A 27,122-nucleotide genomic window follows, 5' to 3' on the forward strand; every position below is an offset into this window, starting at 1 on the left:
TTTTCATATTGGCAAGTCCTGCAATGTTCCTCAATCTTTCCACGACGCTCTCTCTTGAAGGTGGTGGTGATTGCACTTTTATTAAAAAGCTTGGCAAAAAAAAATGGAAAGCCTGCTCTTATTCTCACTGAGGTTGAAATCAGTACTCTTGCGTCTTCTTGGTGTTTTGCTCTAGTGGGGAAATTTCTTTATGGTCACCCAAAACTGGAGATTATTCGAAAAGAGTTTGATGTTATGAAGCTATTGGGCAGTTGGAATATTGACCTACTTGACGGTCGACATATACTTATTCAGTTATCTCACGATGTCAATTACACATGTATTTTCTCTCGAAAGTTATCAAGATCGACAACCGTTTTATGAAAATTCTGAAGTGGACTGTCGATTCTGATCCAAAAGTGGAGTCCTCTATCGTTCATGTTTGGATAAAGTTTCTGGGGTTAAAATTACATCTGTTCAACATGAAAATTCTCTATTCTTTAGCAAATGCTTATAGTAAGTGTCTCATGGTTGATAGTTCTACGTTTGCTGTCACCCGATCCTTAGTGGCTTGTGTGTTAGTTGAGAGAGATATCACTCAACCAGCTTCGGATGAGGTATGGATTGACACTACTCACAACGGGTATTGACAAAAGATTGAAATAGAATCACACTCTCCATATTGCTCTCATTGTAGTATGCCTGACCACAGTTGTACTATTTGGTATCGCTTGCATTCTCATCTAAGACCGAATATCGCTAAAGATTAACACCTACCATCCCTGATGAGAAGGTGCAACCCGATCCTCTTTCCAACATCGCAGTTCCAAATGAAGAACACCATACTACAGGTACAGATCCAAATGTGTTGATACTACTCACCGTTGTTGAAAAAGACTCATTTACATGCCAAGACACACAAGAGTGCTCGTTCGATCTGATAAAAAATCAGTTGATACAACAAGTATTTGCTTCTAATTTTCACAGTCTACACATGTCCGACTCACTTTAGACCATTCCACTGATCAGGTGAGTCAATCTTCGAGTGAGGAATGACAGTTCCATTCCAGGAGTAAGAAGAAGAATAGAGGCCGACTTGAGCTCGAGAATTTATTGGATGATGCATTGGTTACTACTGACAATGACACTCATTTTACCAATTTATTAGCTGGCTCCTTCCCTAGAACTAGAGACAGAGACAAGACAAAATTGTGTCGCTCTCTAGCTACCTGATATTCCGTATTTTGACATTTTTTTGTTTTTTCTTTAGGTCTCTCATGTATTTTGCTGTATTTTCTCTTTTTGGAATCATTTGATGTGGTGGTTATCGTGTGGGCAGGGTGTCATGTTTGGGTCCTCCCACAGAATCTATCTGTATCCTACTTTTTAATATATTAGCCTCATTTTGTTCATATATATATATGTATATATATATATATATATAATTGTTCTTTGAAATGTGTAGAATTTTATAAAAATATTTTGAGTCTCTTTCGAGGGATGCAAAAATGAGTTATATTTTAAAAAGATTAAATTTTTACCTATTTAGTCCAAATTGGATATTACAATGTTTAATGTTGATATCCTTGAATACACTGAATACCATAACTTCTTTTTTCTCAAATAAGTAGTCCAATTGTGTTGACACTGCATTTAACACATAGTACCCCAATTTTTTAAGTCGACATTGGGCTTAAACCCAAGATCCCTAAATACGCCAAATATTATAACTTCCCTTTTCTTAAACAGGGGAGGCCAATCGTTCAAGTGTAGATCACGCCTAACGCTGAGTTCCCCAAACGTTTGGGTCAACATCATGCTTAACTTTGAGTTCTTTGATAATGTCGGATACTGCAACTTTCTATTTATTTGAGAGAGGTTGAGCTACTTTAGTGACACCGTGTGTCGAGTTGAGATCCCCAAATGATTGTTTATATCATTCGTGTTAAAGTTGCATTCAACCATTCATGCCAAGAAACAAAATAGTCTTCTAGAAGATAAATACGAGATAAAGTTAAAATTAGGAGTTTCTTTTTCTAAAATCACTACTATTTTGATGTTCCAAGTGAGAAAACCTTTGAATCTGCAAGCTTCAACAAATCATGTTTGAAAAGCTATCTAATTTCTCTTTTGCTCAAGTTAAAAATGGAGTGGATTCCAGAGTTTGGACTCAATAAACTCAAATATGGCTGAGTTAGTAATTGCTCTTCTCACTCAGCAAATCATAAGAAAGACCATAGTAAATGAGCCTCCATTCTTTTAGTCCAAAAAAAAATGCAAAGGTGTATTCATAGCTCAAGTTTAGAGCTCGAGCGGGTTTTAGAGGTCAAATTCAATAAGCCAAGATGTGAACTTGTTGTCAATTACTATGCTCGCTCAATAAGCTATAAGAAAGGTCATAGTGAAGGAGCCCTTGTCTCATTATTTTGGTGACTGCAACAATCTCATACCAAGCATATCTAACTTGACAAGTTCAAGCGATCCAAGTCCATGAGATTGTTTAACTGGTCAGTGAATTCTGGTAAAGATAAGAAGATGATGCTCATTTAGGAAATCTTTTTGCAATCAGGTGAAAACATTTCAAAGCATGCAAGTTATAAGATCTCTAAAGTTAAGAAAGAATAATCTGAGTTTGCAAACTTCAATAAATCAAATCAGAGAAGCACACGTCCCGTAGCTCTAGCTAGGATTCAAAAGTCTTAGAGGACTGAACAAGCTTAAGTGTGACTGATTTGCTAATTGCTCTTCTGACTCAACAAATCATAAAAAATATTGCAATGAAAGAGCTTTTGCTTCGTCAATCTGATAAAAACAATTGCCTAGCTCTAAGTCTACCCTACTTGATATGTTTAACTGGACTAAATCAAAGAGATTTTCTCAAATAGTTGAATGGTCAAAGTAAATTAAGAGGACGACCCTCGCTTATGAAGGCATCAAGCCAATCTCGATACTCCCTTCAATAGGTCTGATAAAACTCGAAGCACAGGTCGAAAGAACCTCTCTTCTTTAGTAAGTCTAGGAAAATGAAAAGCATAGATAGGTAGGTTTGGATTGCAAAGTTGCGGCAACGACTGAAAGGCTGTGAGGGAGTTGCGGCAACAAGGTAGAGGGTAGCACGGGGCAACAGTAGCAGGTAGGTGTGCTTGGATGGGTTGATGGCTATAGGTTGGGTTGCAAGATGGTTGGTAACAACAACTTTCATTTTTGAATATGTCGTGTTGTCCTACGGTCAAATTGCCAGTCTTGTTGATCTCATTTTTGGTGAGGTCTCTTCCTCTTCTTAGAGCCTAGGATCTAGCCTTTAGAATTTCTTACCGACTCTCTTGACTCCTCGTAGTTTCATGTGGCTGGTTCTAAAATCCTTAACCTTTAGTTGAGTCGATTAAAACCAACGCGACGAAGCTCAAGTTGAGTACCTTTAGGATCTAAAGCCTTAGGAAACACTTCATGTCGTTCGGGCACACTCATCGATGCACGAATACCACAGTGCACACAACAACGCTCACAATTATCGAGATTCACTTTTCCCGCACTCGTCAGAGGCTCCACGATCGATCACAAGCGATTATTTTGACGAAATACGAATTTGATGCGTTTCCGACCCGATCAATGACGAGGTAGCCCGAACAATCCCAGATGATGACACAGACAGTGCCAGTGAGTTCGGAATGTCGACTTTAGTTATGAAAGACTCCCACTTCGATAGGTTTTTGTGCACAAGAGAGAGGTGCGCAATTCGAGGAATTTTAAACACTATTTATACCTTGGGGGGAGTAAGCTTGACAATATAAGATTGATGGAGTCTTTTATTACGGGAAAATCCTTAATTTGCCGCGGTCCTTGCTTGATTCCATCTCCAATCGGAGTCCAGGCTCCTCTCGCTCGCGGCCCTTCTTGGTTCCGTCTCCGGGATATAGCCCTAATCGTGCCTTCCTTCTTGCTGGTCTACTCCCTTTGCGTAGCGAGGAGTTGACTCTTCCCCTCTTGACATCTTCTGCCCCAAATCTTCTCTTTTTGAAGCTTTTTGCTTCGTCTCGCTGCGCGGAAGCTCATTCGGGGTAGGTTGACTGTGTGCGTTTGTTCCCTGGGTCACGAATGGGGAAACTTCTCCTCCTTCTCGATCTATCTTCAATGTGGCCTCGACTGTGGCGTTTCTTTTTTTTTTCGGCTGGGTGTTGTGCTTTGTCAAGAGAGGTCTTGCAAGCTCCTCTGGCTTTTTTTTTCTGGTGTTGATAAAACTCGGTGGGGAGAGTTCTCAGAGAGGTGACGAAGCTTGAGGCCTGGTGAGGTTCTGCAAAAATTTCTTCTCGGCTAGGTGCTTGTTAGCTTGGAGTGCGGGAGTGCTGTGGCTAGGTGCTTGTGAGCTTGTAGTCTGGGAGTGTTGTGGCTTTGCTTGTGAATTTGAGGGTTAGGCGTATTGTGTCTTTGTTTTGTTGATTACAGAAGCCCGAGCAAGGTCTGTTTCCTCTCTCCTCCTCTTCCCTGCTCGACACATGCTGGAAGCGTTAAAATAGGGTAATGCATGCATAGGGGGGATTTATTTTGTTTTTGATGAAATTTAATGCTGGAATCATGGATGGCTGTTAGATTTTAGCTTACTTCAGTTCAAATACATGCTATTAGGCCTGTTTTAAATATTCCATGGTACTTAGCTAAGAATGTAGGCTAATGAAAGACATGGTTTAATTCTTACGCATGTGTAAGCTTCCTCCTTATGTTCTTATCACATCTATGCTGGTATGTTGAAGTTTGAGGGTTGTTTTAGCCTCCTGGGCTGCATTTTTTTCTTGCTGCATGGGTTTAACATGGAGGATTTCTGGGTTGTTTTAGCCCTATGGGCTGCGGTTTCTTTTGCTGTATTGATTTGATGCTGAGGCTTTTGAAGATTTTAATTTGGGGGTTTTGTTTTGTGCTTCCCTGTTGCTCTCCTACTCGAAACATATTCAGGTGGCTTTTTTCGATTTTGGGGCTCTTGGAGGTTTGGTTTGGTGGTTGGATTTTGCTTCCTACTGTTCCCTCTATTCGAATATATGCTGGAATGTTTTTTTTTTTGGGTGCTTTGAGCAGCTGTTTTAGTTGTTCAGTTTTGCTCCCTGCTACTGCTCCTGTTCGAATGCATACTGGAATCTGTTGAAGTTTTGAGCAATGGTTTTGGGGTTTAGTTTCATTTCCTTTTGAAGCTTCCCTATATGTTGGATGAAAATTTGATTTTTTTTAAAGTTTGGGAGCTTGTTTTGGGCTTGGTTTTATTTCCTAGTTGCCCCTAGCTTCTCCCCTTTGCTCTTGCTCCTACCCGTGAGCTTGTGGTTGTTGGTTTGGGTTTGGTGGCTCCTCCTGCTGCTCCTACCCAGGAGCCTCCCTTGTTTGTGTTTATTAGTTCCCTTGTGCACCTGTTTGAGGGCTCCTTGCTGCCTTTGTCGTGAGCACCTATATGGGATTCTTTGAATGATGTTGGGTTCATATGGCATTGGAAGCTTTTGGCTCAAGGTGGAATTGAATGCTTTAATGTTGGTAAAATGGAATACTTCAACTCTTGTTATTTGGAAGAATTCAAGTGCCTCTTTTGGAGGCATGATTTGTCAAATGTTTGGAGATGTTCCAAGGCCCAATTCTGCGGGCTGAATTGATTGCAATAAAAAAAAGGAAAAAAAAAGAAGGAAAAAAAAGGAGAAAAGAAAAAAAAAGAGAAAAGAAAATCTTGATATATTTGAGAAAGGTTTGGGAGTACCTTGGAGGTCTCTAAATTGTGCATTTTGGGGTTGTTCCTGGCTACCATCGGGGAGTGTGCCCATCTCATTGCTCATTCGAGAGGTGTCGTCGGGTGAATGTTTTAGGCTAATCTTCCTACCATTTTGGCTTTTCCTTCTAAATTGTCTTTGGAGTCAAGTTAGTCTTCTTTTGCATTTCTTGTCTTTTTGGTTCACTTGCCTTGCTTCTTGGTTTGGGTTTTAAATGCTTATGTCCGAAACATAAGCACATTCGTATAGCTATGGCTATATGTGAAACCATCAAGCAAGTTCGTAAGTTGGAAAGTCTTTTTGGGGTATTAGGCCTTGATGATAAAGACATTCAGTGGTAGAGCAGAATAATATTCCATCCTACAACATCATGACCCAATTTCGGGACCCGGTGAAACGTAGGATGATGATATTATTCACCGATACTAGACTAGCATGACACCCTTGCTTTTTTAGGTTGTTGCTAGTCCTTGCCCCAGCGGTGCGATTGACTTGTGGATAATCATTTTTTCAATAAAAAGAAAATGATAAGAGCAGATACGATAAGAACATATACGCTACTTTCAAAATATTTTGACTACCAAAAATTGATACTACTTTTCTTCTATGTATGAAACCCATATATGCATGCTAAAATATAAATTTTAAATAACAAAATTCAATTGTTCACTTGTCAATCGCTGATATTGGGCTAAAGAGTGCCCACCAGAGGTGGTATAGTAGGACACTTTTCTAGTTGAATGACGGGCTCTATACATACAGATAACCAATAGTTGCCTTTAGAGTCCCTCGAGAATACCTGATTCTGAGCCTAGCCCGACTCGAATGCTTACGACTTTCTTTTTTTCTTTGGATTTTTGGGTGTTTTCCTATGTTTTTTTATCCAAATCGGATCTTTATGTGTTTTCTTATGGTTTTATTGAAATCTTTGTAAAGCACTTGTGATTTCCTTTCTCCGGATTTTCCTCGTGTTTTTTAACGGTTTTCTTCGAGTTACTTTGGGTCATCTGCCGCCTTTTTTAGATTTTTTTCAGGAGCTGTCGGCCCGTCAGATGTACAGGTTTGTTTTACATTTACAGCGTTTACTGTTGCTACTGCACGCTTTCCTGCGTATACACATAATTCATGTCTGTAATATTACTGTTTACTGTTTACTGCGTTCCATAGCATGCTCCCTTTTATAATTAATGTTGCTTCTAAAGACTTGCAGGGGACTTTTAGGTTAGATGCCAGTAAGACACCCGGTTTATGAGGTACCCCGTAGTGAGCCACTGACCCAATAACTGTACATCAATCCTGAGCCTATAATTGATATGTTAAGGATCTTAAAGGAGACTTTCCAAGAAGCGGAACATGGAAGCAAGCGGACGGAGGGCGACGACCGAGACCGCGATGATGAGACATAGGATGTCTCCTTAGAGTTAAGGTCCAATCGTAGGATAGTTGGAAAATCACCGGGGTTCTCCCTGGATCTGTGACATCTCCTACCTTTCACTCAATTGACTCTTGAAAATAACTGTTCATATTTTGAGCCCATTCTCCCTTTGATTTCCTCATATTTATCCTTGGAAGCCTAAACTTTGCAATATTGAAGATAAAATCACTGATCTTAATCGAAAGTCTTATTAAGTGATTTCAGTCATTTAAGATGTAATTAACTATAACGGTTTGCCTCTATAGGAAACTTAAGAGTCCAACTTAAAATAAACCCTATTTAATCTCGCGTATTAAATAAAGATTAAATAGGGGAACTTGTCGGTCAACATAAATGTTCGCAGACTAAAATGAATGTCATAAAATCTTTAGTTTATTTAATCGAACCGCATTAGTAAGTAATATTTCTATTCCTCTGGATAGATGTATCGATTATATCGCTTACGGTATTGTACTCGATCATTTAAACTATTGCGGATATGAGATCGGTTCGGTCTCGTATTTCAAAAAACAATTAAAGTACCATTTTTTCCAAATTATATATATATATATATATTAAATTAAACTTTTTTTAAAATCGGGCGTCAAGATATCTATTCCGGCGGCTGACAATTTCTAATTTGGCGACTGCCAAATCTCCCCAACAAATAACGACTTACTTACATGGGTGCTACGTCGCACCATACCTAATCCTGCAGCTAGCTCCCATTCGAAAACTCCACCAGGCATCTTCAGTCAATGTTGACCCTATTCTCCTTCAACCTTGTTAGAGAATACATCTAGAAATCCTCTTGGGTCATAAGACCTAATTTATTCACCATCTACGTAGATAAAACATTCTTGCTGCTTCCTTCGTCAATGATGAGACTACATACCTTTCCATTCAGTGCTACTTGTGTAGAATATGTTTTGGTGAAGCCACTATGGATCCCTCGTATAACTCTCTCTGTTCCTCAACCGCTTCCTCATCACTAAACTCCTCGACTGCGCCCTGCTCGATAAAAGACACAACTCAACTTGCCGGGAAGTTGGAGGCAATGTGCACAAATCCAGGACATCTAAAGCATTTTCTGGTGGGGACTGTAATAGACACGCTACTCTTCTCGGGCTTCCTCTTACTCGGGGTGGCGCTGTCCTTATATGAATCATTTTTCTTAACTTCCTGAAGCGTGCTTCTGTTGATATCTGCAATTGCGCATGGCTGCCTGAATGGTGGCGGTTGCCTGCTCTGTTTCTGTTGCCTCTCCACCTTTAGGGCTAAGGTTTGGATATCTCTTAATGACCAATTGGGTTGCAGCTATATGATATGGCTGATGACCCTGATATCGGGCTATAAAATGTTTCTTTGGCTCGACTAACTCACACTTTATCTGCAATTGGTCGAACTATGTTGTGAACTCCTCCACTGATAGGCACTACTGTAGGTGGTGGAGTTTCAGAAATATATCATGTCGATAATGAGGTGGTAGTTATTTTCTCTGCATCACCTTCCTCATCTTGCCTCACTTGGTATTCTTGTCACTGCCTCCTGTTTTTCTCTGCCACTCCAAGTTTTCTTAAACAAGGAGGCACTTTCATAATTTGATGGCTGCTAGTTTTACCCTTTATCTTCTTGCATGTTTTTATACTCAAAGATTCTCTCAACTGACTGCAGTAATTCAATGAAATTGTTGGAATCCATACCTCCATCGAACATTAGTATATCCACATTTATTTTGAAGTCCTTATATATTCCATATATTATCTCTTCTCTCGGCCTCCTCTGTACTGGATTCCAAAGTGTCGTGACTTGTCTTCTTCATCACTGAAATCCCTCTCTTTGGAAAGGGTTGAAATTCTCATCCCTTTCGCTTCTTCAACTTTTTCTGTCACGATCGAGGGTAATTTTTTTCCCTAGATTTTATCCTCAATGTTCGTAAGCCTTGTTGTTTCTCTTCTTGGGCAGACTTGAGCACATATCTTCTTGATGGCATGGTTAGGGTTTGATATTTGTAGGAGTGGAAAGGGCATTTGGTACTAGGAAATAAAAAAAATTGGTGGAGATGGCTTGGGTATGGCAGATGCTAAAAAATCCTAGGATAGGACTAGAGTTAGACTAATTTTGATACCAATTGATATCGGAGTTGAACCCAAACTATAATAGAAATGCAAATATTATTGTTGAAATTCAATAGAGTTATAAACAAGGACTCTTAACAATGAAAAAACAATAACACAAACAGTAGTTAGGTGTATGATTGAGAGGTTGTAGTAGCAGATGGGATGTTTGAAGGGCTTGGCGGCGACATGTTGGCTTGCAGGAAAGTTGGAGGCAGCAAGTTCTGGTGCTGGAGGGACTGGCGGTAGTACTTGTGATGGCTTGAAGGGTTGACAGCAGTAGGTTGGGGTGCAGGAGTTAATTAAGGGCTGAATCCCTCTATTGAAAAGGTGTCAAATTTTAAGTGGTTCTCAAGATACATCAACCAAAGACTATTCTTCAATGATGCAATCCCCCATACCAAAGTTCAATTCACACTTTATATCGACATCCGAGAGAATTCTCGTAGATTTGCAAAATTAAAAGCTGCTCTTAACGTGATATCTAAACAAACTCTTGATGATCCGTTAGGTGAAACCCTCAGCGTGACATTGAAATTAGTTTTTTGAGATTTGTAGAATCAACCAATTTGCAACAAATATGATATGACTTATGTACACATAATTTTTGATGAGGGGCATTTGTTGATCTCCATATTTACTCCGCTTGGTGACACGATTGGATTCATTGAGAAAAATGAATGAAAGCAAAAATATAATGTAAATCAAGGTCATGAGGCATTACACCAAACAAGATCAATGCACAGCCATAGTGTCTTGCGACACCAATCATGCACATTTGGTTAGGTATGGTCGCAAGGTCTTACACTCTTTAATGCAACTCCCCATGTGAGGATGACATTGGGAGGTTGCTAGATTTTTTAGTGATTGAGGGCCTAAATAGAATTTGAACAATACTTAAACAAAACTTAATTAGGAATTTTATAAAGTTGAAAAAACACAAAAATAATTATGGAATGAAATAAAATGAAAATTTTAAGAGCAAAGCGGACTTAAAAGTGAACTTATATGAGATTTGAAACTTTACTTGTAAAGGACAAGCATAACCTCTTTACACTTAGAATGTTCAAAATATTGAAGTCACAACTAAAGGAAATTAAACTGAATAATCATTCTATCTATAATAAAAAAGGTGACGTGTGAGGGCCACTCAAATAGAACAAGTCATATATAGACAAATCTTGCCCCTATAAGTAAAGAAAAATTTAAAATGAATTATGGCTTGGGAATTTAAATTTGAATATAATCTAAAAAATTTAATTAGTATCAAATTTACACAAAGGCTACCAGATCCACAACTTTGATGCAGTAGCGGACATAAGGTGTTGTTAAGGAGGTCTCAAATGATACTTCACATTCATTAGTATGTCACACAAATTTATTTACTTAATTTTATCTCTTGCACATGCTTTGTGAGACGCTCTTTGGCTTTGAGTATTTTGCTTTGAAAAATGGGCAAATTGTTTGAAAATTTTGCGTTTCTTAAAGTATTTTTAGTTTTTTAAGAGTTTAAATATACTCGTATGTGCTCTAACTAGTACATAAAATAATTAGTATATGATCTAGAAATGTTGTGTGGGTTGAATATATGTTTGGACTAATATGTAATCTACCATGAGAAACATTGAAGTTTAATTAAAAATTTCTTTCTAAAAATCTCAGTCATAATCATTAAATGATTCATATTCTCGAGTGGGTCACGTTATCTATAAAACAAAATCACAAGTCCCACTTTAGTCAGTTCGATCCTCCTTATTAAAAGGACTCGAGTTGAGATGATCAATGTTTTAATTATATTCAAGTGATAAATATTAATAAAAATTATAATTATGAATGATACAACTATGCAAATGATCATCCCTGATGATGGATATGTTCAAAGTGAACGTCAAATGAAAGTTTATTTTTCATAAATCAAAATTTCAAATTATAACATTTTAAAAGATATAGTCAAATGTAATATCACTAAATCTTAAAACAAATTTCATCTACCCTCTACAACTGATACCGGAGTTGGCCCAAACAATAATAGAAAAATTAAATATTATTATTGGAAAACCGATCAGGTTGTTACAACTCACACTGAAAGGAAAATTACAACCAACTAGATGAAAATATAAATAACAACACACCTAACACATGACACGTGGCTAGGATTGGATCAAGGGTGGTGGAGATGGGTCGATGAGGGTTGGAAGGTGGCGGGATGATGGACGAGGTGGTCAACAAACATAAAACAAAAAAAAATGATGGTTTAACGGGTTCCAACAACAAGCAAGCAACCGATATCGATGTGGCGTGACTATCCGGGATGAGTGCTATAAGGGTGCTGAGTATTGGTTCAAATTCTGGTAGTGGACAACAAGTGAAGAGTTTGCAAGCTGGCGAAGGTAGGAGACGAGGATAGCAAGGGAAAGGAAAGAACTGTAGGGAATACAACTACAAGTTGTTCGAGCGGCTGCAGCAGGGACGAAATAGATGGGAGCGACGTGGGAGGAGACAAAAGTGAATAGGGGATAATAACCACCATTTCGGGGGAGGGATACAACAAAAAGACCTTCAATCCGTTGGATGCAGCTCTCGAAAAGAGTAAAACAGACGTCGACTGCTTTCCTAAACAAAACGCAAAAAATTCCTCTCTAAACCCTAATACAAAACATATACAAGAAAAGTCTAGAAATGAACGAAAGGAAAGGAGGAAACTCGCTAAAAATTGAAAATGAGTCGAAAACCGGCCGCTCAGTTCAGCTCTATGTCTCCTGCATGAATCAGCGTCCGGATATTGTGGCAATGTCGTGGAAAGGAAGGGGGTGTGGCTTCTGATAGCTCCTGTGTCAACAATAGTTTATCGAAATTGACAAAATTGAGGTTACCTTGAACTTATAAGGAGTTATTATTGTTTTAAGTATATTACCATATTGATACTCAAAATAATCTTATGCCAATAAAGACATGGCTAAGGCTCTTTGTTAATGTGATTTAACTAGTCGGCTCCACAAATGTTGTTATGATCAAAACCTTATGATCGGGTGGTTTGGCTAGAGAGACTCTACTATATGATGGTTATGATTGCAGAACATATGTCATGAATGACTTCATGCCTTTTGAGTCGTGAATCATATGGTATATCTGATATGACACAAAGTTTTATATTAGCTAATATTGAGTTGAAGTTGTTCACTTATAAAAACATTTACTCTAAGTTTATAAGATTTCCTCGAATAAAAGAACCTATAGCTGCTGAAAAAATTTATGTTGTGAAGTTGAGTCGACTCTCCTTTGTTTAAGTAGATTAGAAATCTTGGCATCCAAGCTGAGAAAACTATAATATTTTGATCAAGCTTCGAATCATCCACTCTAAGTTCATGGTAATAAATTTTATAAAAAAAACTGCTACTAATGCTGAGCGATCTTTGCCCTAATGCTTATGATACGATTCACAATAGAGTTTCTCACAGAAATTAGGGAAAACTAATATTTTATTGTAAGAACATCAAAAAACTCAGTACAAATACATAAAATAAGCACCTACAATTTGAGGGGTAAACAATCTTTCCCAAATGCCACGATTCGATAGGTTGGAAATCACTCACAAATCCTATTCCTAAGACTTAAGATAACAATCTCATGCATAATCTTAACCCTAAGCAAATTTGCCTTATTATACTAAAATATAATAAATAATAAAAAATTAAAATGCCGTTAAGCTATCACAAGACAAAATTGCCCTTAGGATAGGTACCAGACTAACAATACTCTCCTCGCAAAAAGACATCCTCAAGGTGGGAAAAACTAATGTTTGATCAAGTCTTATGGTTTTCACTGTTCTTCGTTATCTGATAATCTTTTCCATTTGATCAGAAATTCACATGATGCTCAGAAATTTGAAATGCATCTTGTGGACATCCTTCGGCCGCATTTGAATCAGATGGTGACCTGACTTTTCGGTCAATCTTAGAAAATATCGCAGTCCCAAATAGCACATTCCATAACTTATTAACACCAAAATTTCTATCAACTTCGTATCATGTGTCGTTTCCATCTCTACCAACTCGATCATTCTTATTTTTGTTTGTTGAAGCCATCTGAATGTCGCATTATTTATTCAAAGTACTGCTGCTTGAGTCTGCTCTTGATTTCTTCACTCGATACCACTGCCCCAGATCCCCCTAAGGCAGCAATGCTACTCTGATATTGCGTGAATTCTTCTGGTTGCTATTGCTGGGGTCTGTTTCCCATGTCCTTGCTCAATCTCGCGGCGGCCGGAAGTGAGTTTGTGTGAAACCTCTTGATCTTCTTAATCGTTTTCTTTCACAGTCATGAATCTCCTCTCGAACTACCCTCCATGGACGAGAAATGTTTGTCTATTTCAGATTTGATGTGGCTCAACTCTTCCGTAATTTTTCCTCCATATAATCAATTTTTTTTGGGCTATTACTCCATGTATAGTTTACGAACTCCTTTGCGTTGAAATCCTGTCGTTGGCTTCGTTGGTAGCCAAAATCACGACTGTTCCATAAGGCATTTAAGCTGCAATCGCTTGCTTTTAGATCGCACAATTCGGTCACTTAGATTGCAACTAGGGTAAGTTGAATCGTCGTGCTTCTCAAATCGCAGCCAAGGCAAACGAAATTGTGCTTCTTGACAACCTCAATTTTGCGCCCATACGGTTAGCTCTAATCATAACTTTATCTCTTGGACGGAGCTGGAGGATGTGATTTTTGGGTCACCATAAATTGTCATGCTTTCGAACTAGCTCCAATCGTGATTCTTTTGTGAGGTGAGATCACGAAAAGCATCACCTGTATGCCACAATCCTTTCCTATGCTGCGATCCTGATCCTTCTGCACATCGCAATCCCATAGTTTTTTCCTGGATAAAATTGCAACCGTAGCTTCCCATTGCGATCCCGTTGCAACAGCTCCGTGATTACACGTAGTTATCTTGTCGTGCTTCTCGTGGCTAGAATCTGTGAATACATTGCTGATTTTCCAAGATTCGAGAGCTCTGATACCATTTGATTCGATCTGAGACATTTTTTTCCATTGAAATTAGGGCAACAAATATTTTATTGCAAGAACATTAAACAGCTTAGCACAAATACATAAGATAAACACCTACAATTCGAGAGATATGCAATCTCTCTCAAATCCTACAATTTGAGAAGTAGAAATTCTCTCTCAAACTTTAATTCTAAGACTTCTTAACACCAAATATGTTAAGCCTATTTATACTAAACAATAATAAATAATAACAAACTAAATTGCCCTTTAGCTAAAACAAGACAAAATTGCTCTTAGGCAAGACACTGGGGTAACATATTAGTCTTAATCGAAAGTATTCTCCCATTATCAAGAGTAATTAACCATATGGACTTGCGCCTATGACAAATCTCGAACCTTAGATTTTAAAGTTCTCGCAAAATGTGGGAGAAATGTCTTGATAGTGTCTTATTTACAATTTCATCTGTTTATAAAAAATTGACCCATAGCTTCATGTAAAGCACTCAATTCTCATTCATTTCAAGGGGGATCGGGTGCAAATTTTCGGAGCCCAAAAGACAGGTGCCTTTAAAAAGCATGACATAAAAGTTGTTTCTCACCTTTTGATTTTTGCAACATTATGGTATTGTCAAAGTTATGTACTGAATAACCCTGCCACATATGGAAATCATATTTAGTCGAGTCATAGTTTTTATTATGAACCTCATAGGGTGAAGTAGAATTCAAATGTTTCTTATAAAAAGCAACGTTAGAACGTTGCATTAGATATGACCTATGTCTCCTGGGTTTAGCCTATTGTTGAGTTTGCATGGATGTCATTTTATTTCAAGTAACTTGAAAGCGGTTAATGATGGTGAGTATTCAATCTTTTCATCAAGAATTTGAGATTGCATTTGGGATCACTTGTTTTGGCAAATTGCTTTGCTTGGAATATGACCAATGTGAAAATTTTAAACTTTTCAGTTTTATTGCACGGGAATGGTCAAACTAATGGAAATGCTGATGTTTGTACATTTTATTTTGTGATGGTTGATGTAGGGTATTGGAATGGGTGTGTATACCTGCACACATATGCACCTGTTTTGCTGGATACTTTTAGTCTTTTCCCTTTGCTACGAAGCCTCAAAATTTACTTTTTTTTTCGGCCTTTTTATTAAATTGAATTCATTAATTTCACAGGACACGTCCCGTGCATGCTATGGCCCTAGACATGTTGAAGTAGCAAACGAGCGAATAGCTATTCAAACTCTTCTAATTACAGATAGCCTTTTCAAGTAAGATTTTTCTTATTTCCACCTTCCGTATCAATAATTTATATGAACCAATTAAACATTAGGGTTTAGATTTTTACCATCATAGACAGTGATGCTATAGAAGTTCAAGTTTTGAAATTAATTATTTTGATTTCTTCTTAGCGAACCTCTTCACCTAGTCTGCATGGATTGAGTATCTAATTTCTTAACTATCAAGCTGCAATGGAAACGTAGATTGACCATTAGTAATATCAATGGAAAACAAAATATTATGGGATCATTACATCGGTGTCCCATCCATTTCAGGCAAGTCGCACAGAATTTGTGGTTATTTTTATTATTAGGGATTGGGTTTTAGCGGGTTCATCTAAAAGAAGTTCTTAACTGACTGATGCGGGAGTTAACCCAACCACAATAGGATAAACAAATATTATTACTAATAAAATCCATAGGCAATTACAATTGACACACTTGAAAGGAAATAAAAAAAAAACTCATTAACCCAACTCAAATTAGGGTGGATCTCGTGGTGGTGGTGATCGGAGAGTGATTTGCAGTGATGGGTTGTGGTGAGATGGTTGGCCAGCAGAAAACAGCAAGGTAGCGGTTCCTCTGGTTCCGGACTGCAAGCAGACCGCGGATAACGTGGAGCAACTGTTCTTGATCATGTCAGCAATTGGGAAGGGGAAGGGTGCAGTTTCTGAAGGCACAGCATGTGAGAAGGGAAGGGGCGGTGGCTGGGGAGGCCGGGACACCCAGGGACAGCAGTTCGAGTGCGGAGGGAAAGATAGTGGTAGCTGGAACAGCCGCGAAGCTGCAGGGAAAAGTGATCTGGATGGCTGGAACGGCTGGAAACAAGTCGGGAACAGCTATTCGGGTCTTCGGCAGCAAGGGGGAATGATGTTGGCGGCAATGGGGGATGCAGGGGATTGCAAGACAGCTAGAGGATGGCTTTCCGGGGCGGCGGCAGCAAGGAAAGATGTCTGGAAGTAGAAAAATTGCAATGAAAACAGCGACGGCGGTTGTTCAGGGGTGGTTGCAACAATATAGGGCGGTTGGGGAGGATGTGAAAGGGAATAGAGAAGATAATTATCACATCAGGAGAGAGATAGCCGGAGCGCAACCCAAACCTTCAGCTACAGTCCGCCAAAGGAGAAAATGGATGTTTGCGGTTGTCCTAAATAAACCCACACAAAAATAATCCCAAAAACATCATAAAAGCAAATATATAGTAATAGGATAACTAGGAGTGGCCCAAAAGTACCTACCAAGTCCCCACAATGAAAATACCTGGACCGATTTGGTCCAGGGACGAGAGGTTGCTTTGCTTCTTGTTGCAACAAATCTCGTGTGAGCGGGATACGCCCCGTGTCAGTCTTCCAGGATTGGGAGAGCTTTGACCTCATTCATCAAAGCTTCTGTTTGCACGTTAAAGGTGGTGGAGCTGCTATAATCTCTTGGCGTTGAAGGCTCTTTGATTGTGTCGATATCAATGCTTGGATCTCACCGACGATTGTATTATTCCCCAAAACGCTGATCTATGTCGGTCCAACCCTCTGGAGATACACTGCTGGATTGGACTGGGGGGGTGATATGGTGGAATGCTAGAAACCCTATGGTAGGACTAGGGTAAGACTTGCTCTGATACCAAATGATAGCAGAGCTAAACCAAACCACTATAGGAAAAATAAATATTATTACTAATAAAGTCAATAGGCGATTATAATTTACACACATGAAATGAAAAAACAACAGACTTAACAACCCAGCTCAAATTATAGTGGATCTCAGGGTGATGGTGGCGGTTGGAAGGTGGCGAGGGGTGGATGAGATGCTCTGCTAGCAGAAATAACAAGATAGCAGTTCCCGAGGTTTTGTATATTAATCATGCAATGGATAACAATGTGGGACAACTGTCCTTAATGATGGTAACAAGTGGAATGGGATAGGGCGCAGGTTCTGTAAGCGATAGCTCATGGGAAGGGAAGGAACAATGATTGGGGAGGTTGGGACAGGCAGAGACACCAGGATGATTGTGGAGTGGACCGTAGTGGTGACTGGAATGATGGTGAGGCTATAGGGAAAGGAGGTATGGATGGCTGGAACGGCTGGAAAATAGCTGAGAATGAGTATTCGGGTCATCAACAATGAGTGGGAATGTCAGTAGTGACTACGGGGCCTTCAGGAATCTACAGGACAGCAAGAGGATAGCTGTCCGGGGTGGCGGTAGCGGGAACAGGTGTCTAGAAGTTTAAAAACTATCGTGAAAATAGCTACAAAGGCTGTTCGTAGACGGTTGTAACAATGGAGGGCCGTCAGGAGTGACATGAGGATGTGGAGGGGATATGAAAAATGATCACCATCTCAAGTGAGAGATATAGCCGGAGCACCATTTGAATACAACCATCAAAGGGAGAAAGCGAATGTTGTCTGATGTCCTAAAAAAACTCACTAAAAAACTAACCCTAAAACATTAGGCATGAGCACACGCTTCGCTTCTAGTCGTATGAAATCCCGCTTGAGTGGGATATGCTCTGCGTCAGTTTCTTTTGATTGGGGAAATGTTGATCTCATTCGTTAAAGCTTATGTCTGCACGTTGAAGGTGACAGAGCCGCTGTAACATCCCGGGGTTGAAGGGTCTTTCACTGTGTTGATATGAGCACTAGATCCCACTGACGGTTGCACTATCCCCAAAACACCCGAGCAGTTTTCCCCACTTTCGAGCAACCATCCATATCGTTTCAACCCTCTGAGGATACATTGTTGGATTGAACCAAGATTTATTTCTAAATATACTCTGCAAAGTATTCCAAATGCGCCAAGTTAACTCGTTCCTATCTGGCGTGAGGATAAACCAAACTCCTAACAGTGGCGACTATAGCAATAAGCTATCGAACATGATATCACAAAAATCTTTCTTTATTGGCTGCCCTGTGTCTGAAACTCACTCTTTTGTCTCGTTATCCTGTGTCATAACTAGGACTAATCCTCCCGATACGTCTCTACTAGCAAGGACAATTGTAATCTTAGACTCCGCAGATTGTATAAGAATTATGCGCTTGTCATATTTGGTGAATGAGTAGGTATTCCTGTACCCATCATGTTGAGTCTTACGATCGTACTCACGGTCTCCCCAACAAAAGGTAACGAACATCCATGGTTACCACGGCTGGCTCCAAATCGAAAGCATCAAAATACATCTGTCAGTGTTGATCATGTTCTCCTTCTTCAATCATGTGAGGGAATATGGCGGGTTGTCTCTATGTCATGATGCTCAACTTATCCATCATCAATGTTGACGCCACATTCTTGCTGCTACTTCCATCAATTATGATGTTGCATACCTTTCCCTTAATGTTGCAATGAGTTTAGAATATATTAGACATTGTTATTCCCTTGACGCCTCAATCTGAAGGACCCATTAAACTGCAAGCATCTCGCACTCATCTAGTGGAAGCTAGTACTCACCCTTTTATTCCTTTGCTTCTTTTTCTCTGACTTGCTTCATTGCACCCTGTTAGGTAATAGACACAACTCAACTTGTCAAACAACTGGGTGTAGTGGGTGTATTACTCTTCTAAAGTTTCTTCTTACTCTGAGTTGCTTTGTTCTTATCCTGACCAGTTTTCTCAACTCCCTGAAGTGTGCTCCTGTTGATGTCTCCAATTGCGTGTGGTTGTCTGAATGGCGATGGTTGTCTGCTCTGCTTTTGTTTTCTCTCCATTTTCAGTGTTAAAATATGTACGTCCCCAAGTGTCCAATCGGGTTGCAGTTAGACTGTATTATTGATGGATGGCTTTAGGCCTCCCAAATACCTAGCTATGGTGTGCTCCTCTAGCTTTGTTAGATCACATTTCAGCTTGAGTTGCATAAACTCCATTGTGTTCTCCACCGATAGCTTCTCCTGCGGCAGGTAATGGAACTTTAAGAAATATTATGGCGGTAGCGCGGGGGTAGGTACCGTCGATGCATAACCGTCTTAATTTTCTCCCAATAAGTGATTTTGTCATGCCCTTCTTTCTGTCCCTCCCTCGTCAAGTTCTCCCTCTCCCACCACAAAGAAGCATTTTTCTTCATCTTGATGGCGGCGAGATTCACTTTTCTGTCATTGGGCACCTTCTTATTTTTTAAGGTTCTGCTCAACAATCTGCATCCAGACAAGAAAATTATTAGGACCCTTTCTCTCCTTGAAGTTTCTGTAGATTCACCTTCATTCCTAGATCTTTGTATTCTCCAATAGAATCGCCATTTGTGTATCTTTTAACAGGCATCTCATATTTGTTTCTTCTAGACACTTCATTTCTGTATCTTCTAATAGGCGCTGAATCTCCGTGTCTCCAACATGCACCATAGTTCTGGCCTCCGCGGATATTGTACCTCTCCATTGGAGTCATCCCCATGGAAGTGATTCAGGTGTTCTTCTTGCTCTCCTTCGCGGATTTCACTATCTAGGGGTGGTGGTGGTGATCAGCCTTCGCGGATTTCACTATCTAGGGGTTGGAAGGTGGCGGGGTGATGGATGAGATGGTCGACCAACAAAAAAACAACAAGTTAGGGGTTCCCAGCGTTATGGAAAGCAAACATGCAACATATAACAATTTGGAACACCCATCCTTGATGATGGTTTAAAGGCGGAAGAGCGTGGGAAGGGAAGGAACGCTGGGGAGGCTGGTTCAGGCGGGGCAGCAACAACAATTGCGGAGGGGACGGTATTGGTGGCGGGAACAATCATGAGGTTGCAAGGAAAAGAGGTCTGGATGGTTGGAACAGCTGGAAACAGCCAGGAGTAGCTGTTCGGGTCATCGACAATGAGGGGGAATGACGGTGACAGCGATGAGGGATGCAAGGTACTGCAGGACAGCAAGAGGATGACTGTCTAGTGTGGCGGCGGCAAGGATTTCTGGAAGTGTAGTGAAAGCATCGATAATGGCTGTTTGGGGGCGGCTGCAACAATGGAGGATAGTTGGGAGTGATGAGAGGAGGATGTGAAAGGGGATAGGGAAGACAATCCCCAGCTGAGTAAAGAGATACAACCCGAGCACTATCCAAACCCTCAGATACAGTCCTAGAAGGGAGAAAATTGACGCAACATCTTTCTTAAAAAAACTCACGAAAAAACTAATTGTAAAATATCAGGAAAGAAAATATATTATAATATGATAACTAGGAGTGGCCTAAGAGGATCGACTGAATCACCCACAACGAAATGATCTGCATCGGTTTGGTCCAGACATGGTAGGCCGCTTCACTTCCTGTTGTCAGGAAATCACGCGTAAGCAGGATATGCCCCGCGTCACTGGCTTTGACTGACTTTTCAAAACTAAGAAGATGAACGGAAAAGTTTACTTGTGAAAATGAAAAATCATTTGTTTATAGTGCTAAAATCCCGTGGCTATTTACATTGGGTCATTTTAGTCCCAAAATGTATAATAATGTCAAATAGTTTCCAAATTGTTTAAATTCGGGCTGAAATAGTCCTTCGTATTATATATATAAAAAAAAGATTTAAGATCATGAAGTCACCAATATTTAAACTTAGTTTGAACTAAAATCATTTAGTCACCAATATTTAAACTTAGTCCTTTTTTATTTGACCTTCTTCGGAGTTATGATGAACTAAAAAAACTGGTTAAAACCGTACTATGGAAACTGTAACGTGGCTGGAGTTTATGGCTTTCCCTGCTAGTTTTTTAAGCTGGGTGCCCTTATTGCAGTGTAAGCTAAGTGAATCTGTCCCCATATCCAGGTAAAACTTAGGCGTTGCTTAATACTAGTATACAACCACCAACAGTAGTATAAAAATGGCATTAGTTGGTCATGGAATCAAAAGTGATTATGAGTCCCTACTTGAGGTTAAAGGGTCCAAAGAGGGAGAGCCCTTTTCTGTTAATTGGATGATCCTTTTTGCTATTGCTGGACTAACCCTATCGGTATTTAGAAAAATGGAAGTCCATCTTAACCGCTAGGGTTAGTCTTCCAATGTATGGATTTTTTCCATGCATTACAAGAAAAGGGGCAAAAATCTTTTACTTCTCGAAGACAAGTACTTTATTTTGTTAGGACTTTTTTTCTTACCCGTCCATCTTAAATCTACTACAATTTAGGCTGTATTATATTTTGACATCTGATTAGCAGTTTGACCAAAGATTTTGAGCTCTTTTCATTCATTCAATCTGCATATGGCTATTTTTATAGCCTAATTATCTTTTCCTCCTAGCATTACCTTTTAGTTTGCAAAAGTTGGCTTTTACATCTTAATTTTTTTTCCTATAAAGCTGAATACTCATAAAATAAATGGCAATCCAGGATCTCATTTGGTTGCTTTTGGATAAAAACGAATTAGAAGATGATGGTTTTATTGCACCCATTTTCTTGTGTGAAAAAGAAATTGCTACATTTTGGTGGTTTGCTTAGTTTACAGTTTTCGTTGCTTTATGTATATATATAACCTTGTGATGGAGTGATTTTTTGTACCATTTTTCGGAACTTATTTTCTTCTGAAAGGAATAAAGGGACCCTAATTTGATAATGGAAACAAGATAAAAATGGAAGTTTCTATCCTAAAATTGCCATTAATATATATATATATATATATATATATATTAATGGCAATTTTAGGATAGAAACTTCCATTTTTATCTTGTTTCCAAGGATACAGGAGATTTCATGGTGCAGGTCTTTTTTTTTTTTTTTTTTTTTTTTTGGGTGTGATGTTCAAGCCAACTTTCTTCAGAAATTTTTTAAATTTTTATATCATGACTTTAAATTGTTGGTCATTACAATCAAGATGCACTTGCAGTGAAACCCAATCAATATACAGAAAGTAGGTTCATTTAATTTTTTGCCATGCTTGAGTGGAGTTGATCAATTTATAAATTAGTTTTTACATGAAATTCCCATTTTTGCTCAAAACAAATCTCCACTAACTCGGCCATTTGCTCTGTTAAACTTTTCCATTGGCTCCTATAGTCACTGATTGAATGGTTTTATTGGTAGAAACGCAGATGTGTTAACAAGGACGAAATATGTCAATTTGGTTGACTCCGTAAAGAACTCTGGAGGCTCCGTCCATATTTTCTCTTCGATGCATGTCTCTGGAGAGCGTGAGTAATTCTTGCCATTTTTTTGATTTGGGGCATTTACATGCATATCACCAATGCCTACCTATTTACATATCCAACACCTAAACCTTTCTTTCTTACATTTATACCACTCAAATCAATTGCATGACATAAAAAATTCCAACTATTTTAAAGTTTAAAAGGTGAAAACCTTTGCATGCATAGGTAAGGTGGCATATATGTGAAAATTGAAATTTAGGTGTTAGATTTGTAAATGCTTAAGAATTGAGTGTTATGTGTGTAAATTTTCATTTTTATTTTCTTTAACAAATGATCTCCTGAGGCCTTTTTTCCAATGCTGCCATTTTCATATCCTGTAGATAGTTCTTCAGATTCAGTGAACAAATCTTCTGATTAGCACTTTTTTATTTTTTTCTAAAATTTGAACAGAGCTGGCGCAACTAACAGGTATTGCGGCTATCCTTCGCTTTCCCTTACCTGATTTGGATGACATTGAGATGTAAGTTATTGCAGCATTTTCTCTACTAAGAACAGAGGGATGCATCCAGTCTTGTGGAACTTTCTTTTTTTGCTATGATATTTAGAAATGAAGTTTTTTCAATTAGCAATTAATGCTTACCTTGTCTTTTAAACATATACAAGCTAACAGCAGCAGTGTAAGAGTCCTGTTTTGCCTGTCTTCATTCATTACAGGCAATCAAATTAGCCAAGATATTTATGTACATATGTTTCACATTTATTTGTTTGTTTTGTTCAATATTTAAATGTTTATGATTTTGCTTCTCGTTATTATATTGATTTCGAAGCGTTTTTTTTTTTAATCATTTCTCAAAAATTTGTTTGTGTTTTTCTTCATATACAATTGCACGAGAAGGTTTGGGTTAAATATGTATGCCTTTATTTTTGATGGCATCTAGAAATTGAGGCATCCATCTATGCATTCTATTCCAAGCCAATAGTTTTTTTTATTTGGATAATTAGTGCATAGCACTCAAAACTTTGCTATTTACAAAATTAGCACCCTAGTCATTTTTTTTAACTATAAAGTATAGAAGCAGTGCATTTATGGATGCGAAGATTAAATCATTGCAAATTTGATAAAAATGAAAAATATGAGTTGGGGTTTTATTGTGAATTTTGATATTTGAGTGAGAATTTGAATATACTTATGAAATAGGGTGCTAGTTCTGTAAGTAGCGAAAATTTGAGTGCTATATATGTAATTGCCCTTTTTTTCACTAGAATTTCTTACAAGGATATATCTAGCATGATGATTTCATGGTATCTTTTTTATTTGCAGGCAAGTCAACAAAACTAATATTCTTCATGTATAAAAAATGTAATTGAGATAACAGCAAACAAAACCCTCTGAGCACGTAGAACTTTGACAATTTGCTTAATCAAGTTCGAGATAATTAACTGTTCAACAATTTTCAATTTATGTTTAGCAGTGAATGAAAATCAGATGCCAGAGTAATTATAAAATCCCAAATTTGAGGGATTGGGTTGGTCATTAGTTGGGGTAAATGGTAGCAGGGTAGCATGTACTATTAGGGTTTAGCAATTTCTTTTAAAAAGTCGGTGCCCTATTGCATGGATTACATTTATTGTTGTTGATGTTGGTAGTTGTGTTCTTTAGGGAGTTTGGAGGTTGAGAGCTATGGTTTTGGAGGAGGGTGAAAGGTTTTGTTAGGGTTTATGGCTTCGTATGAAGTGGTAAAGGCTTGGAGAGGGGAAGTTTTTGCATTTGAGTTGTGGGAGTAATGAGAAGAGTAATAATTTCTTCTCCTAAGAAAAATGGGCTAAGATTGGGTCCTCTAGTTGTCCCCTTGTAAGAGAGAGAGAGAGAGAGAGAGAGAGAGAGAGAGAGAGAGAGAGAGCTTACATGGATATTTTTTATAGACAGTGGAGCATAATAATTAGGATGGCTGCAAATTAAAATATAATCTTCTTCACTAAATTTATGGGATTTTACATATCTCACATCTAAACTGTAATATATATATATATATATATATTTGTTTATGAAATATATATATATATGCATGAAAAGATGAACTGCACTTCTAAAAAGTGGTGGAAGTGCTATTTTTTATGTAGTATTAAAAATTTGGGTGACGTGTGTATAAATTGAAGTTTAGGAGGGAAATATATAAATACATAAAATGCACCTAAATTTTTTAAAGAATAATATTGATATATTGCTTGGTTATATTCTAATCGTTTTAACTCACTTTTTATATCACACATAATTATGAAGACAATGAAAATTACGTGCAAATATAAATACAAAATGAAAACATGTATGAGAATATTTGTTGTATCAATCGGCCTTTTAGGAGTTTAACCATAGAAAATTTAGAAGGTGTTTTCATGGTTTGAAGCTATATTATTATAAACAAATTTATATATAAATTTAGATATATCCAATATCAAAATTTTTTTTTTCTACAAAACAACTTGATGTTAAGAATACAGTATAGATCCTTCATGTTATATATTTTTGTAGGAAAAAAAAAATTGTACAAAACAACTTAATTTTTAAGAATACAGTGTCAAAATAAGTGTCAAAATATTTTTTTTTTTTTCTGCAAAACAACTTATCAACAATTATATAGATAATATGAGTGTCTCATGAGATTTTCAGCAATATTAAAATTCATGAAAAGATCTTACTAAAACAAAGAATATATTAGACATTATATTTTATCAAATGTAACATTTAAAAGTTAGCCGTTCAACATCTATTTTTGTAAAAGGTCAATAAATTTTATTCTTTTATCAATTTGCTTACTTGGTTAGGTATTTATTTACTATAAGTAAAAGGATAAAAGATAGTTGTAGAAAGTTCTGAAAGCTATTGTGACTCCATAGTAGCTATAGTAAAGTATGCCTGAGGTAGAGTGGAGGAAGAGAAAACCTGGAAATACTTGATTACCCACACAGCTTGCTATAGTAACCGATGCCCGCGTACACAGGTATGTGGGAAGGTTCGACAGATGAAGTGTTACATGGTTTACCTTAATGTCGCATTGTATGACTGATATGCCTTAACTTGGACCTGATGAGTTGTTACCCCCTCAAGCTGATGAGGTTTGAGACAAATTTGAAGCTTAGGATTGAAGAAACTGAAACTTCTATTTTGACAGAGTTTTAGTAAATATATTAGTGCCCTCAGCTTGTGTTATGACAGAGTTTTAGTAAATTCGGAGTTGATTTGGCCTTGAATGAAGCGGAAATCAATCTCGATATGCTTGGCATGAGCATAGAATGGTGGATTTGAAGAAATTTGGAGTTGCTTTGGCCACGAATGAAGTGGTAATCAATCTTGATATACTTGGTATAAGCATGGAATACCAGATTAGTAGTGATAGCCATCACCGAGACATTATCACAAGAGATTTTGGTAGGATGTGGTTGAACCTGCCAAATTATACAAGAAGGCGCCGTAACCGAAGAATATCAAAGGTTTCGACGGCTAGTGCTCTATACTTAGATTCGGTAGATGAATGGGTAACATGTTTTTTTTTTTCTTAACAATCCTCGATATAGAGATATTCCCCATGAGCGTACAGAAGCCAGTTGTGGATCTGGGGTTCTCTGTGTCCTCGGCCGACTTGGAATCCATGTAAGTGTGTAAGGTGAGCTCACCATGTGTGATCTTGAAGCCATAATGAAGAGTACCACGCATATACCATATGACTCTTTTCAAAAGTTGAAAGTGGTGATTGGTCGGATTGTGCATATGTTGGCATAGGAAGTTCACGGCAAATACTATATATGGATGCATGGTTCTTAAGTATTATAGTTCCCTTGTGAATTGTTGAAATTCAGTAGGATTCACCATTGAATGAGTGTTATGTTCAACATTACCAAGCTTGCATGGTAGTGGTGTAGAGATTGATTTGCAACCTAACATCTCCGATCGGCGAAGAAGTCGACTAAGATAGCTATGCTGGTCAAGAAATAATAAGGTGTCCATTTGAGTGACATCAAGGCCTAAAAACTGAGAATTACAAGGTTATAGAGACATAAATCAACGAACGCTGAGGTGGTTGTTGGGTGAATGATTGATGTTGCTAGAGTCCGGACGTAATATTTTTTTGCTGGTTGTGCATATGACTAAACCCCACGTAGTGGGATTAAGGCTTTGTTGTTGTTGTTGTTGTTGTTGTTGTGCATATGATTGAGGGCAGCACTACCGAAGTTAAGAGCAGGTCCTTCTCTGTTCAAGGGAGGCTCAAATTTTTACTATTTTAGGGGCATTGTAATTATGCTTGATATCTACTTTTTAATAATTTTTTTTGGCTCTTTTATTATTTTGATTAATTTAATGATTTTTAATCATATTGCTTTATTTTCTGAAGCTTCTATTAACTGATAACCTTTAATGATATTCTGGAGCATTTTTGCCCATGGATAATATAGAGCTTTTTACATATACATTGTAGAGGAAATAAATTTTGTTTATTATACTGATGAATCTGAACAGAAAAAAAATCATGGGCCCCAGATTTTTTATTAGTTCTAACATA

General features: G+C 38.1%; 1 protein-coding gene across 3 annotated transcripts in view; it reads left to right on the forward strand.

Moving 5' to 3' along the window:
- LOC110018703 (protein PELOTA 1) overlaps window positions 1–23,351 on the forward strand; it is a 94,682-nt gene extending 71,331 nt beyond the window's left edge. For 2 of the 3 annotated variants that reach the window (XM_020716109.1, XM_020716111.1), the window contains exons 14-16: window positions 15,431–15,525; window positions 22,502–22,608; window positions 23,017–23,351. In XM_020716109.1, coding sequence (XP_020571768.1) covers window positions 15,431–15,525; window positions 22,502–22,608; window positions 23,017–23,090 — 276 coding nt within the window. In that variant the 3' untranslated portion in view covers window positions 23,091–23,351. Of the gene's footprint in view, window positions 1–15,430; window positions 15,526–22,501; window positions 22,609–23,016 lie in introns of those variants that run through there. The other variant, XR_002293376.1, reaches the window with a different exon arrangement.
- The last annotated feature ends 3,771 nt before the right edge of the window (window positions 23,352–27,122 follow it).

The sequence above is a fragment of the Phalaenopsis equestris genome, unplaced genomic scaffold (assembly GCF_001263595.1).
Source record: "Phalaenopsis equestris unplaced genomic scaffold, ASM126359v1 Scaffold000032, whole genome shotgun sequence".
Classification (NCBI taxonomy): domain Eukaryota; kingdom Viridiplantae; phylum Streptophyta; class Magnoliopsida; order Asparagales; family Orchidaceae; genus Phalaenopsis; species Phalaenopsis equestris.